Genomic DNA, 16,132 nt, shown 5'->3' with positions numbered 1-16,132 from the left:
GTGTGTGTGTGTGTGTGCGCGCGCACGCGCGCGCGCATGTGAACACGTGTTTTCTTAGGGATCAAACTTAGGACCCTGCACATGCTAAGCAAGTCCTCTATCACTGTGCTCCAAAACCAGCTTTCTGTGACTTTTGTCAGTCATTCTAGTAACATGAAACTCCCAATTTAAAAAGGAAATAATGGGTGCAGGATGTGAAGTCCCCAAAGAATAAATAAAAATGTTACATTGAAAAAGAAGGAAATAATCAACAGTACAGACCCAAAACAAGACAGGAAGATGAATGTCTATGGCTCTACGCAATTAAAAGGACCATATTTGTACTGCAAGAATACTTTTGGCACTCATCGTGTGCTCTCAAGCATGTGTCTTGTCTTCCTTCTCCAAACACTCTGACGCATCCTGCGCAGGATCCTGTGCTCCATCCCCAGGAGATAGCGCTGCTTAGGGAGCTTGCAGAACCCGGGAAGGGAGGCAGGGCTGGTTGGGAGTCAACTGGAGGCTGTCCTATGTGTTCTGCTCCTCCCTAGTACCATCTCTGCCTCCTGGTTTCATCATACAGTAAAAGGATGTCGCTGCAAGATCTAGCCACCAGGGACTGAGCCACTTGACCACTGAGCCTTCACTGCCACTGTAACTGGCATCTCCTGAAACAAAGCCAGAATCAACCAACATGTCAGGCATTTTGTTGGGGGGTCGGTGGGGGATGGAACTAAGACAGACTATAAAGCCTTTCTCGTGTCCTTGGCCACCGAAGAGCTTGCTGCTATTCCCTCTCTTCTGATTCTTCAGGTCCCGTTGAAGCCAGATTTACTATAAATGTCATGTCATCTCCTAGCTTTCACAGTTGCTCTCTGTAGCTGACCTTGCCCACTTGACACTACCCTTTTTGGTTCCTGTTGTCTTCTTTTTTGCTGATCTGTCACTATTAGCAAGCCCCTAAAGCTCTCCAAGCTTTAGTCCCTCTCCAAGGCCATGTCAGGGACTCTTAACCAGTCAAGTGTTCACAGGCTGGTCTCAGTTAACGCTGTGCATGAACACTACACTTGATTCCAAGGAAGCATAATGTTCTCTGAAGGCTGGTGTTCAGTAAACACAGATCAGTGCTGGACTTGCGTAGGTTGTTCAAAGCCATAACAACAAACACATCCAGTAACCCCATAAGAAACATTGCACATTAATACTTTATTATAAAGGAAGGTATTGTATAGTAAATAGCTGATTTCATTGAAAGAAAACTTGCCATAAGTTTAATACGTAAAACCGGTCATAGTGTAATATTAGTGTAATAACTTGCCAACCAGACCGGAAAATGAAGATATTTCTCTTGCTTATGTATCAGAAGACACATGAATTAATCCTTTAAAATAATTAACATTTCATTTACTTCAAAGTTTGTCTTAGTAACTGTCTTAATGCTGTGAAAAGACACCATAACCAAGGCAACTCATAAAAATGCACTTCCAGTTTTAGAGGGTTAGTCCTGGCCATCATGGAGGAAGCCATCAGGTGCTCCATGGGAGCGAGCAGCATTTGAGAGTTTTACATCCTGATCCGAAGGCGGCAAACACAGGTGAGAAAACAGGCCTGGCATGGGCTTCTGAAACCTCATACCCAACCCTCAGTGACACACCTCCTCCAATGAGGCCACACCTTCTAATCCTTCCCAAGCAGTACCACAACTGGGGACCAAGTTCAAATATTTGGACATAAGGGTGTTATCCTTATTCAAACCACAACAAACTTACCTGGAAGAGACAAGCACTGTGAACATTACCACTTAGACCTGAGTGCTTCACATTGTATCAATCCCGCAAACTCAACCCCCAGTAATGTGTAAACAATGTAACAACGTGCCGCATTCACTCACAGAGGGGAAAGAACAGATCTTTGGGAAGTTTAGCTGCCGATCTAATGCAGAAATTCTTTAAGATAAAAGGCATCAGGTAGCTTCCAAACACAGCAGTAACCTGATGAATGTTTGGGCCTTGGAGAGTGGGAAGAGGGGTACCGTGGGTACCTAGCAGTCCAAGGTCAAGCGTGCTGCCATCTCACAGGGCACAGCACAGCTCTCCACAAACATTCAATCCCAACCTCATGGAGCTGAGACGCTCTGTCCTACATGAAAAAAAATAAAGTCAAGAGGAGATAGCAGCTGACAAGAAATATGGGCATCGCCATTTGCCTCAGCCACATACCTTGGACGCCTGTGGTGTGGAGACCACGTGGATTGTGCTGGGTTTGACACCGTTGGCCTTGGTCCGCTTATAGAGGGCAAATCTGCTTTTCCTCCTGCCCCTGTCACCATTAGGTAAAGCACCATTGTACCTAAAGTAGAGACAATAAAAGCGTTCAGTTGCTTGTAAGTTTTAAAAGCATTAGGTGTGAGCATTAGTGCACGAGGAAAGGAATGGCCAGAAAGCTGCTCCCCCACAGAAGAGAGAGAGGGTTGTGAGCAAACTTCAGCTGTAAGAAAGCCCAAATCGCTTCCAGAGACTTCATTTAAAAGTGATGGACAAGTAATTATAGGTTTCCCATTCTATAAAGATGGACTCTTCAAATCTTCCTCCGAAGAGACAAGGGCATAAATAAGCAAATGAGCATCCTGCAGAGGCTATACGGATGCTGGCTGGATTCGGCAAGAGCCATTCTAACAGACCTCAGAAAAACACTTGAGAAATATTTTAAATGAATTAGTTAGGAAAGAGTATGCTAATTAAGCCTCATCTCTTACTCTCAAATCATGTTAATGCTTTCTGTAAGATCTTTATTCTCAAAAAAAAAAAACCCACTAAATTTAGTTACTTTCTTCAGAGTTTTGAATTCTGCATGCATTCTCATTTGTTTGAACCCTATACGGCTAGGTTAACAGAAAAAAAAAAAAAAAAAAACAGCTTGTACAAATTATACACGAATTTTACCCCGCTCTAAAAAAACTTGGAAAGTAAACAAGTCCTGAGGTAGACTGCTTATATTTAGCTAATGCCAGAGTTTCAAGGAATTCGGGATTACAGCTGACAGTTTGGTTTCAACGGCAGCGTGCACTAACCATGGCTTAACTACTAATCTCTGAATGTTTTAACCAGCATCCCATGTGGCCATGTGGATTTGACTAAGACTCTTTGCTGGCACCATGGCAGAACTTCCTCCCAAGAGAAGATGTGAAAGAAAATCATATAAAATTTACTAGGATAAACACAGCTGCTCTTAGGCCCTCTGAGAACAGCAAAGAGAAGGGCCACAGGTCTGGCGGCCTGTGCCTACTCTGTCTTACCCAGTAGACCCTTGGCTTGACTCCTCCCACTTTGTACAGAAGAGAGGTGTGGTGGAGGTGTGGGGTGAGGCCCCTGGGAACAGAGCATGTAGCAAAAAAGGGGTCTGGGTGTGTTTGTAGGGGCTGAGCCAATAGCTCTACCAGACAGTGGTTTTACATTACCCCGAAGATTTTTGTACTGTGCCTGTCATCTGGCCACCCCAGCAGAATTCCAACTACCTAAGGATGTTTCCATACTAAAGAAAAAAATTGTTTCAAGTCTTAGGAGTCTCTTTTTCCCAGTCAAGCAAGATAAACAAAACAAAACAAAAATGTACATTCTGCCCAAGTATGCAATCACTAGTATCAAGTACTCACTAGTGAACAATCACCACAGAGTTACTTGAATATATTCTGACTCCACTTAACTCGGGATTAGCAGCCTATATATATTAAAGGAAACACGTGAACCAATTAAAGCCAAGATAGGCAGCAACTTGGAAAGGGGTTTTCACTGCTGTGGAGGAGACAAACTACGAGTTCTGTCAAGGTTTCTCATGTCATACAGTGTCCTCGCTGGGACTCTCCCAGTCAGGGGTACCCAGCCTGGGCAGTGTGCCACAGGCAGTGTGACTCTCTGCTCAAAACTGCATTCCCTTCTCCCAAACCCGGCCCGCCCCTCCCAGCACCACTCCCTGACTGGGTAAGATGGGGCTGCCAGCATCTTCCTCTCTCCCTATCCCCCTTACATCTGGTCCGATTTGGTCAACAGCATCCTCATCCTAGGACGGGAAAACTGAGACGAGGGACAACTAACCGTTTTCGGTGGGTGGCCCGAGCCACATAGACACAGAGCTGTGGGAAAGTCACATTCTGGAAGAAGCAAAAAGTGGGGGGAAACAGACTCCATAAGAGCTGTTATAGGCTCTGATGTTCCTCTAACCCTCATGCGTGAGAGTCTGTTTCACAGCCTCAAAGCTCCATCCGGCACAAAGGGAAGGAGCCAGAAATGCCAGCACATGCAGAAACAATTTAACTTAAACTGCCTGGGTTCGTGCATAGATGCACAGATACCGAGGTTAAACAAATACAGCAACGCGTGAACAGACTGGCTACTTAGTACATCCAGACAATGGCATGCGCAAAGTCCTGGTGGAAGCAAGACACTGAAGGGAAAGCAATGGCAAGAGATGAGTCGAGTTTCCCATCAGATTAGGGCCTCAGCCACACACTCAGTGTTTATCAGTGCCCTGCCTTCACTTCTGTAAGGAGCAAACGCAGTGGTGTTAGAAACACACACGGGACAAGGGGCGCGGGTGGCGCACAGAGCTGGGAAGGGCACTCTGGAGTTGTCGTGAATCCATGCCAGAGATTAGAGGTAGGACACACACACAGTCAGAAGATTCAGCGAGCCCCAAGTTCTGAGTTCCATTAGGGTAAAGGCTGTGGGAAGGAGGGGCGAGCAGACAGGGTGACTGCAAGAGCAGGGTGCTACAGGAGAAGTACCTGAGCTCCTTATCCTACGGAGAACAGGGAGTCTGGGAGGATTTGCTCGGTTAGTGTGACAGGACCAACAAAGTGCACAAGGAAGGTACACAGTTCATCGTGAGCTCACATGGGCTGTGCAAGGAATCGGAGCTCACATGGGCCATTCGAGGAATCGGAGCTCACATGGGCCGTGTGAGGAATCGGTGCAGAGCATTGCCCTTGCCTGAGGGGGCAGGGAGGAGATGCTGCCGCATCCCCCCAAAAGATACAAGCACATCCTGAAGTCTGTGGGTGGACCTTTCAGAAAAAAAAAAAAAGGCCAAGGCTCTCAAGATGAAGCCGTGTTCAAACTGTTGGTGGGACCTAATTCTAATAACAAGCACCTTTAAGAGGCACTCTGAAACAGAGGGCGAGACCACACAAAGATGGAGGGATAGCCCATAATTCACAAGCACACTCTAAGGAATTCCCGAAGCCACCTAGAGCTGAAAGAGACCAGGAAGGCTCTTCCCTGGAGCCATCGGAGGGCACAGGGTCCTGCCACACCTTGGTCTCCGCCTTAAGCCTTCCAGGACTGTGACTATGTAAACACCTGTTGTTCTAAGCTATCAAGTAGGTGTCCATTTGTCATATGAGCCCAGGAAATTCCACAGGCTGGATCAAAGCAAAATGGTGGGAATGGGCCAGGGCATGATAAAGTCGTGGCATAAAAAAAAAAAAAAAAAAAAAAAATCGGCGTCACTGGAAGTCTTATGAAAATATGGAAAGCTATACTCCAGAGATTCTAATGCAGCACAGGACTCCAGGTCAGGACCTGTGTGATACTCCACGGAACCTGTGTGACACTCCATGGGTTGTACTTGTGTAGGAGGAAAATCCAAAACAATTCAACAGTATGGACAGAGAAAGGAAAATTCAGAGAGGTTCTGGCCTGGCCCGGGTGAGGGCACTTCTAAAACCAGTACTGGAATTAGAGACGACAAGCAGAGGACAGCTGCCATGGGTCCTGTTGGATAGTCACATCACTCCAGTGCAGCCAAGGCCTTCTTAGGAGGACTCCTTTGTAAACTTTGTATACTTTGTAAACTTTATTATCCCTCAAGGCAGGAAAGTCTCCAGCCCCTCCCCTCCCCTCCACCCCCAACCCCAACCCACACACAAGCTCCAGCAGCTGGGCCCCTCCCCAAGACCTCCCTAACTGTCCTAATGGCATTCCCAGCCTCTGTAAGTGTTATAAAGGTCAGCTCTAGCCCCTCAACGGAACCCTCCTGAGATTACACTAATTTTATATGAACAAAAGCCACCAATCCCTGAATAGGGAAACCCACCAATGCCTGAGCTCCCCCAATCCAGGACTTGAAATCCTACCAATCCTCACCCAGGAAATCTCCATGCTAGAAAGCGCACACACACACAGACACACACACACACACACACACACAGACACACACACACACACACACATACACAGACCCCCATAAAAACACTGTGCTTTGTCCAATTCCCTGCTGTGGGCCAGCAATTTCTGTGGGCCTTTGCCATGGGATGTTAACTAAAACAAAGAGAATGGACCAGAGCCCTGTTCAAGAAAAAAGGTGCAGAGAAGGCAAGTGAAGGAAGCTGAGACCTCGCTTACAGACAGAAACCACTACAGAAAACCGCAATTCTTAGGCACGGGCAGGAGGACCAATCCCAGGACAAAGTTTTGTCACAAAGACAGAACAGAACTCTGTGAGTATCTAACCAGGTCAATGGGGCATGTGAACAGAAAGGAGCAATGCTGGTCTGGAACAGAACAGGCAATGGTGCCCTCACCATTTTCACACACTAAGCAAAGCCAGTGCCCCCAACCCTATGCCTCCCTGAGCCTCCACGGTGGCCCCACCCAGAGCAGCAGAATTCTAGGAAAGCACTGTGCATCCATCACCCACTCCAGTTTCCCAGACTCCTTTAGCCTATGATCATTTGGTTTCCGTCTCAAATGGGCAAGTGCACTTCGTCATCAATCAGGGATGCCCAACATCCTTCCACCCTTTCCTCTTCAAGGTCTCTCAGAGGTTTTTCTATCAAGGAACATGTCTGGTGGGTTAAAGAGGGGCACAAATCCCTCATCACTGCTCTACTGAAAAGTAGAGTCTGTCTAACTTCCTCTTCCCTAAATGTGGGCTGACCTTCATGGCTTATGACTTCCTTGCCAACAAGATGCAGAGGTGAGAGTCTGAAACTTCCTAAGCCAGGTGTGACACTCTGTGGTCTCTGCTGGGGACCCTGAGGACCTGAACTGGCACACGCAGTGCTAAGGCGGTGCTGGGCTTTAGAATGGCTGACGATGTTCTCACAGTGTTCATCTGACCCAAACAATTTCAGGTCCCGAACTACCAGCTTCTAACAACCAGCTCTCCTCCTCCCCTCTCCCTCCCATCTGGTCCCATTACCCCTAGAGAACTGTGACAGGCTTGGGGAAGTTGAGGCACCTGGCACAGTGTACCAGAGACACACAGTAGGCACTGAAAGTGTTCCTGTTAGGCTAGTGGAGCACCTTTGCTATGGTAGGCCCAGGCAGAAAGGCAGAATTCTGCTTGTAGAGGCAAAAAGGCACTGCTCCCAGAAGAAGGTCAGGCTGCCCTCTGCCTGGCGAGCCTTTCACGATGACTCTGTAGGAACAGAGAGTCCGGGCACTGCTGACTCATCCGCTGTAGCTGCTGAATGGGGTGCTCTGATTTGAGCCCACAAGGTGCCTTTCAAGCTTCACATAAAAAAAAAAAAATCTGAGGATGTTTTTAAAAATCCATTTACTTAGTAGATGAGCGATTAAAACCTCTGCAAAGGTGCAGAGCCAACAGCCTGCCTTTGTAGAAAACTTACATGGAATTTAAAAGATAATGCAAATCCTTTGGGGGAAAAAAAAATCCGCCCAAGTATTAAAGGGATTCTCTTGGTTTACAGAGTTCATATACTAAGGTCCATCAATATGGTTTTCTGTGCACTATTTTCTGCCAAGAAACCTGAAATGGGAGCACAGCTCTTTGGCTAGTAAAAAGCTCAAAGTGGGAAAAACACCAGAGACTTAGCAGAACCCAAAGCCACACCCACTTCCATCCAACTCCAAATCGCATGCTTTCCTGAGCACAGTGATGACAAGGTAGCATCAAGGCATTTCCTGACACACAACCGGTGACACCATCTTGAAACAATACTTGCCACCTAAAGATTCACTTGTCAAAAAGAACAGACAACCCTGAGAGAAGAGATGATAGGAGCGCCCATCCTGGAGTCACTGCAGGGGCAATGAGCTCTTACAGCAACATCCGTGTGGAATGAAGAACCGTGGGCTCCCAAAATGAAGGCAACAACGGCATCCAACAGTCATGTTCCAGAGATGGTCAGGGTTTTCATTTCAGACTGAAGGCTCTGCCTTCCTTTCAAAGCAACACCTGTCACTTTCACCAATAAATCACAAGCAGCTACTGTAACCACAGATGAACAGCATGTGACCCAGCAACAGGACACAGCTAAGGCTTGTATGGTCTCACACACAAAGTCCTGCTCTGACTGGAGGAAGATGTGTGAGAACCACAAGAACCTGGCCTACCAGCAAACCATTACAGTCTTGACCCCTTTACTATTTAACTTAGTGCACTGATGTCTGGACCGCTATCCTAATGAACTGGAACGCCCAGAGATGCACTATTTCTCTATGCACAAGCAATGATGCATGTTACAGTCTTGTAAGTCACAGGATTGGGTTTTAGCCAGAGCAGTAATGATGGCATCACCGGAACATCCCTCTGAAGGTAACTTGTGGCGGCTCTGTAAACATCGATTCATTAGAGCTTTGAAAGGCTCCCAGTTTTAGCATTACAAGACTTTCAAGTATCACTTTCTTGTTGGAAATGGAACCTGCTCCAAGGAGCTATTCAAATTGTATTAAATGTGAGACACATACACATACTTTTTTTTTCTTTTTCAAAAACCGTCAGGTAAGTTCATGGGGTGTGTCATGCTAAAGGCTGGGATCAAAGGAGTCAAGACATACAAAGAAACCTGAGTCCTGATAGGTTTAGCCAGGTGGAGAAGGCTGTCAATGTAACAACAAACCTATACTGGTAGGTGCTAATGGAAGAAATTAAATAGGAAAAATAAATGAAATCAAGAGTGTGCCTATGCCCATTTTTCGGTTTCGCCTTTTAGTGGTGGGTGAGCCCAAGGGCACACAAATTATCTACTTCTGATATGGCCCCAGGCCTCCAATGGTACCCTTTGCAGCATGATGCTGCCCTGGTGTCTTTGAGGCCAACGTATTGGCGTGTCCCACACATGCAGTTCCGGTCCTGGGGTAATGGCCGCCTTCCACAGCAGACCTGCGTGACAGCACAGGCCATCCACCACGTTCACTGTCCTTCTCCCTTTGGAAAGTGGATATCTTCTAAGCAGCACCTTCTCTTTGCATAGCCTCCCTCCACATCTACATGGTGCTTTACACCGAGGAAAGGCTCATCAAACAGCCAGCATACCAGTGTGGGAACTGATGGTAGTCTAAGGCTCGGGATGCACGCTGTGTGGCCTACCTCTTCTCTTAGCTATAGCTGGGACTTTACCTATCATACCTGTGTCCTCAGCTACAAACTACCTATTTAATCAAGAGCAGTTCTCCAACACTTCTCACTCAGTCCACTCATGGACACAGGGGCATTCCATCCAGCTCTAACTCTGGCATCCTGTGTGTCCCACCTGAGGGCGAGTGGGTTGGGTTAGCTCTTTGATTCATACTGCCACTATAGTAGACAGATGTCACCTAACTCTTCACAGCAATGAAGACAGTCTGGTGATGCTGCAGGTCCTGCTTATCCTCTAGTTCTAGCTTCTCACGATCAGATCCTTCCAAAGACCACGCCTTACAAAGAGACACCCATCCCCAATACCAAGAGCCCTCAGCTGATCTTCACCTGCCCTTCCCAGGTGGGCTGTAGTGGTTAGAATACGCTTGGCCCAGGGAGTGGCACTATGAGGAGTTGTGGCCTTGTTGAAGTAGAAGTGGCCTTGTTGGAGTGGGTGTGGTCTTGGTGAAGTGGGTGTGGCCTTGGCAGAGTGGATGTGGCCTTGGTGGAGTGGGTGTGTCTTGGTGGAGTAGGTGTGACCTTGGTGGAGTAGGTGTAGCCTTGATGGAGTAGGTACATCACTGTGGGTATGGGTCTTATAAGACCCTCACCCCAGCTGCCTGGAAGCCAGTCTTCTCGTAGGAGCCTTCAGATGAAGATGTAGAACTCTTAGCTCCTCCTGCACCATGCCTGCCTGGACACAGACATGCTCCCACCTTGATGATAATGGAATGAACCTCTCAACCTTTAAGCCAGTCCCATTTAAATGTTGTCCTTTATAAGAATTGCCTTGGTTATGGTGTATACACACACACACACACACACACACACACACACACACACACACGAGCTCATCCCTCCTCGGTGGCAAAATGCCTGGTGTGGCCAGGAGAGGCCTGGATCTTGGCCCACCTACAATCTCCCATGTACTCCACAAAGCCCCTACACTTCTTGAGAGAAGGTTTCTACAGTGTGGATTCTGTCCAGTGTTCCTCGAGAGGTCTGACTCCTGACCTGCCTCATCTGCACCGCACCTATGCTGATCCCTGGGCAAGCACTCTGCTCACTCTGGCTCTCAGTCAATTCTTATTGATTCTTGAAGGTCAAGGTTCCTCTACTTCTTCCTCCAAGCCTGCCACAAAAATAAATAAATAAAATAAAATAAAATACGGGGGTGGGAGGGGTTGTAAAGAAAACGTAGCACACCTAAACAACAAGACAGATACTCACAAAAAAAGAATATTTGTTATTTAATGTTCACCTTTGCCTTTTGAATTTTTCCTCGATTCTTCATTTTGTATCAATGCTGTCACAGAATCAAGCAAAGTAATTTTTGTTTTTACTGTGCTAAGGCCTGAATTTTAAGCAAACTATACCTGAAGAGGGTAGACAAAGAACCAGGAATGAGGAGGGGTATTGTTCTCTGTTCGAACACTGTTTCTTTCTGATGACTTCTTTTAGTCTATCTCTGGAGCCAACATGAAGTATCTCCAACTAAGGCATTTAGTATCCATGCTTTGTGTCAGGAATGGTTTACTCGACTGGTGAACATTTTAATTATTTTCCCGTAGTCATTTTTTTTCTAAAAGAATAAAAATGCTACCCTCAGACACAGTAAGATGCAGCAGGAGATGTGTTTACCCTTTCTATTACTGTTTCTATGACTTGCAGTTTGAGATCACATGGAAAATAAACATTAAATCTTGTTTATGATTTCATGTCTTCTAATATATTGACTACATTCCCATGTTTCAATAATAAATTTCAAATACTAGTAAATTTTTTAGACATCAAATCCTATGTATTCCTTTTTCATGACTTTGCTGTCTCTGTCTATTTTGATTTGGCCTCTCACTACCAAAATTAAGACAGTGGGTATATAAACCATAGGTGGCAGACCAGAAACCCGGTCCCAATGCTGTATGAATACGGGTCCAGAGCCTGCTAATGGTAAAGCTCCATCCATATCCTTCATATGGCTCAGGCCACAGGGAGACCTGTTCTAGTCAGTGTGTGGGATGAGCAAGGCTGAGACAAGCAGTGGTTAGAAATGTGATTGGTGCTGAGACAGTCTTTGGGGAACCTGTCTCGGAACCACAGGACATCATCAGCTAGCCTCCCAAAGAGAATGGGGCACCTGCAGGCTGCCATGCCTCATGGATGCAGAGGGGAAACCAGGGGAGGGGGAGGGGAGACAGGGATGAGAAGGGAGGTTAGAGTGGAGAGGGGAGGAAAGGGCAGGGCATGGGGAGAGGAGGGGAGGGGAAAGGAGGGGAAAGTTCTACAGGGGTGAGAAGGCAGGGCGGAGAAAGGTGTCAGGCACAGAAGAACTAATGCTAAAGATGTTCGGAAAAGCCACATGGAAACCTACAATTTCCCAAGCTTCCTGATTTTTTAAATGTGTTTGTGTATTCATTTATTTTAAGTGGAGTTATCCTACACGGTGGATTATGCTTATTCCCATATGTTTCCAAAGAAGCCAGTATCAGATGTGAGATACTTCCCTCAAGCTGTTGTGGCTCAGATCTGTCCTGGAGACCCCACCCAATGCGGACTAGTGCCATTGCTCCTCCCTACTGGCCACAGGAACTTGATGGTCAGACCCTGTTGCTGAGGACGACACACACGCTGGTCACAGGACATGGAGGAACCAGGTTGGTGCTGATCGGGACACTTCCTCTCTGTTGCTAGCTCTGACAGTACCAGAAGCAGGGAAAGAGTAATCAATGGTCTCACCCAGTTGTGAACTCCGTGAACTGCAATGGTTACTACAATATAAACATAAGCCCACTGGTATTAATGTTATGGGGGTAACCAGACACTCTCTGATTAGATTTAAAACCCACTCCACGAAAGGAAATATGCCTGGTCCTACAAATCTGACTAAATAAATAAATGCACACGCAAGCAAGCAAGCATGCATGCATATATGCATGCATGCATGCTCAGGATACTCATAAGCCCAAGAACCTATAGACACTGAAGAGCCTCCAGTCAGCTAGAGCATAGCCAATATAGCTTTGGCAGACCCTGCCTTCTCCCACTCCCTGGGACTTGGGAGAAACAATTACAATACATTCCTAAAGCAAGCCCCCAAGGTCTATTCCCTTATTTGGTCACTTCCTCTTCTTGAGATCCAGTTATCAAAGTATTGAAGTCCAGCAATCAAAGCCCCTTTTGGCTCACCTAATTAACATGCCCACTTAAAATTAAACATCTCATCCTAATAAGGGCCTCTCCTCTTTCCTTTATGACCTCCCATTTTCCTATGGGCCACATCTGTCTCCTCTCTATCCAGAGGCAGTCCTTAGCTTCTCCTCTCCCTTGTTCCCTTCCCCTTCGCCCTCATGCTCATTGTCAGGTCTTTGTCTCTTATTCCCTGTCTTCTGTTCCTCTGGCAAATAAACCACCTTTGTGCTGAGAACTTGGACTTGGGAATCCTTGTCCGATATTGATCCCTTCAAACATCGCTATCAAACTGCCTTCTACATCTGTAGAGCTCTACCAGTGCTTGAGGGCAGATTTCAAACCTCAGAGAAGTCCCTTGGTGCAGCAGCCAATGGGGAACACATGAACTCACATCTGGTCCAAGGGCAGAGAACCAGTCCCGGAGGAATGCTCAGTCCCAAAGGAACAACTGTTATCACAGCCCCTCCTCAAGGCTCAGGACCATCTAGAAGGAGGCAGAAAGACTGAGCCAGAGGACAGGGAAGACCAGAGCAAAAGAGTGCCTTCCAGATGTGACAGGACCACTGCACTCATGAACTCACAGCAGCTGTGGCTGGCTACACGTAATAAGGTCAGTCGACATTCTACTATGCAATGCAAAGGGGCCTTATAAGCCTGGTCCCAGCCCTCACTGAAGAGGTGTGGGCAGCTGGGAAATTCTGTGGGGTGAAGAGTTTTCTTTAAGAGTATGGTACCTGGTGGGTCAACTACACTCTAGTGGATGTCCCACACTCACAAGTGAAGGAACAGCACAAACTGGAACCCATGGCCTTGGTGTTTGTTTTGTTGTCTTAAGAAGACAGAGCCTACATGCGAGATGTGAGGTAGCAAGGTGTGCATGGATCAAAGGTGAGTTAAGGGGAGAAGTTGAGGGGGAATACAATCAACATACACTATGAGGAGTTCTCAAAGAATAAAATAACAATTTTAACTAATGAAAAAATCTCACGGATGAAATAAGAATCAATGCCACCCCACCAGTGCCCCGCCAAGTCCCCTCAATCCTTCCACAGGTTGGTAAATGACTGTTGTTTAAAGCAAGCAGGTACAGAGTAGCACATGGCAACTATTAGCTGACTACTGCATCTCAAAGGCAAGTTAACTAAGCAGCTTCTTTAGTGATTAAAGATTTGAAGTCAAATATATACAGTATCTTTTAAAACTTTTATACATGAAAAAGACTCATTCAGAAGGGTAAGCATAAATTAGAGAAAATTTTAAGTTTAGTCCCTTTAAAACGGGTAAGAAAAAGAAATTTCAAAACGTGTACCATAAGAGAATGGTTGATATATTTAACTTTTTTCTAAAATCATTTTCATTAAAATCTATAGTCTCCTAAACCTATTAATATATGCATATGATGATTTTAATCTTACATAATCAATAGTCACAAAAGATTTAAGATAAAATTATGTATTACTTAGCAAAGAATTGATCCTTTAAAATCTGTTTACACACAAATTCTACCTCAACAAGGAATCTCTAGAAAGGGCATCCCCATCACCCTCTGAGGAAAGGAAGCACCTTTAACCCAGCACTGGCCCTGTCATCGAAATCAGCATTAAGAAAGGCGTGTCTCAAAACCCAAAACTTAACTCAAAAAGAAATCTGGTCACTGGACCAAAGCGTCAGAGTATTAAGCCAGATACAAAAGCAGGCACTGGGGTGTCCCTTTGTACCATCCCGACCCAGGACCCTGAAAGACACTTCCCATCTCTTTCTCATGTTTAAAAATGTTACGGCATGCCCCTCTTCCTACTCCCAAACAAACCGTGCCAATGTGTTTAAACTTTGGTGTGTACACAGATGCTTTTTAGAATCTCACAGAAATACAGGCAAGCCAGAACATGCAGAAACGCTGGATGCTACTGATACACAGAAGAATGTGTTGCTAAGCCTCACTCCGGTCTTCTCCGTCTCTGGCTGGTGCACTCTACCCCCTTCCTGAGTCCCGCTTGTGGCTGAGCACTCCTCGCTACGCTCTGCCTAGTTCAGAGCTTAGGCATTAGCTGCAGAAAGGCTTCCATTGCTACTGCAGTTGCTTATCAGATATTTTAGCCCCGTCAATTATTCATGGCAAACTTTTCAGAGACAACGTGGCTGCATCAAATATAAAAGTTTTAATGAGCCTCCAGGAGTGACGCCATTCGCGGCTTCCCGGCACACCTGTCGGCCCTGTGTGGGTGACGCCTTTTCCCTTGACTCTTCCTATAGCTGAACCACAAGACTAGGAAATATTCGAAATAAAAATAGATATCCAGTCAGGCTCCGAGATGGAAACGCTTTAAACAGGCATCTTAGCTGCACAAGAGCAGATGGAGAAGGGCGATTACACAGAAGGGCTTCTGAGCCTCTGGGCAGTAGGTGCCATTGGCCACAACCGACTCTTCAGTGCCACAGCAGCACACTGCCCAGGAGTCAATGTGCTCTGGGTCATTAACCCACTGGCTTCAAAAGGAACGAGGCTTCACGGCCACCCTGAAAACAGATACGCACATTACCCTGTCAATTAGCAAACAGCATACTATACTTAAATGACCACATAAGCTTAATGGAGGGACGATGGTATCAATTATTCAAGAACTGAAGCGCAACCGAGACCCACCCACCTCGATCTCTCCATTCATGTTTCATGCTTGAAACACAGAGAAATGATAGGAAGTTGCAGTTACAGGAAGAGCCACAGCTCACTAACTATAAATGATCTCATGCTTCACCGTACACATCTCCACTGTTTAATATAGTAGACAGTAGCCGTGAGAAACTATCCAAGTTTCAGTTTAAAATTAAGTGAAAATTAAAACTAGTTTTACGCCGCCTATCAGCCCAGCGGCTCATGCACAGGATGGCTGCCATGTGCAAGGTCTTCTCGCCAGCACTTGCACATTTTCTAGCAGGTAGAGTCTAAGAGGGTCATTAAGGTCACATGACCAATCAGCAGACAAGTCCTGAGTCCTATTTCAAGTATATTCTCCAGATTTCCAGAATCTGACAGGCTTTTGAGCATACACAGATTCCCTGAAATGCCAAGGCTAGAACACACTCTCAAACTCCACCTTTCAGCTCAATTTGCCCCCCCCCACACTCCAACTGGTGATTAAGAAAATGTTCTATCGCCTTTTGAGGGAAAAAATATTCTATCATCAAAAATATTTTTCTGCCTGGGGCTGACGCATTTCCCCTAGAGACATACTTTGGAAATTTACAATGTAAGTTACTAACAAAGTCTGATTTACCCACAAAAGTTCATCTTACAAACAACTTCCAAACAGATCCTGCAGATGTCAAATGGGCACTGATAAACCAGAGTGCCAGAATGTTTTCAAGAGCCTAAAATAATACTTCATCACCACACAGTACTTTTTAGAACATTCATGAGGCAAATATGACTGGTCATAAAGTTTCAAGGGAAAAACTTGATCATTCATTTCATTTATGAGTCAGGAATATTCTCTCTTTCTTTTTTCAAACCAGATTTATTATTATACAAAAGTACACTATAGCTGTCTTCAGACACACCAGAAGAGAGCATCAGGTCTCATTACGGATGGTTGTGAGCCACCAT

At 45.9% G+C, this 16,132-nt stretch overlaps 1 protein-coding gene across 1 annotated transcript in view; it reads right to left on the bottom strand.

Annotated features, from left to right (window-relative positions):
- Peli2 (pellino E3 ubiquitin protein ligase family member 2) overlaps positions 1–16,132 on the bottom strand; it is a 132,594-nt gene that overhangs the window by 82,545 nt on the left and 33,917 nt on the right. The window contains exon 2 of the mRNA XM_021203341.2: positions 2,199–2,328. Within this exon, the coding sequence (XP_021059000.1) occupies positions 2,199–2,328 (130 nt within the window). The remainder of the gene's footprint in view (positions 1–2,198; positions 2,329–16,132) is intronic.

The sequence above is a fragment of the Mus pahari genome, chromosome 8 (assembly GCF_900095145.1).
Source record: "Mus pahari chromosome 8, PAHARI_EIJ_v1.1, whole genome shotgun sequence".
Lineage (NCBI taxonomy): Eukaryota > Metazoa > Chordata > Mammalia > Rodentia > Muridae > Mus > Mus pahari.
This window is presented reverse-complemented; position numbering and strand designations above follow the sequence as displayed.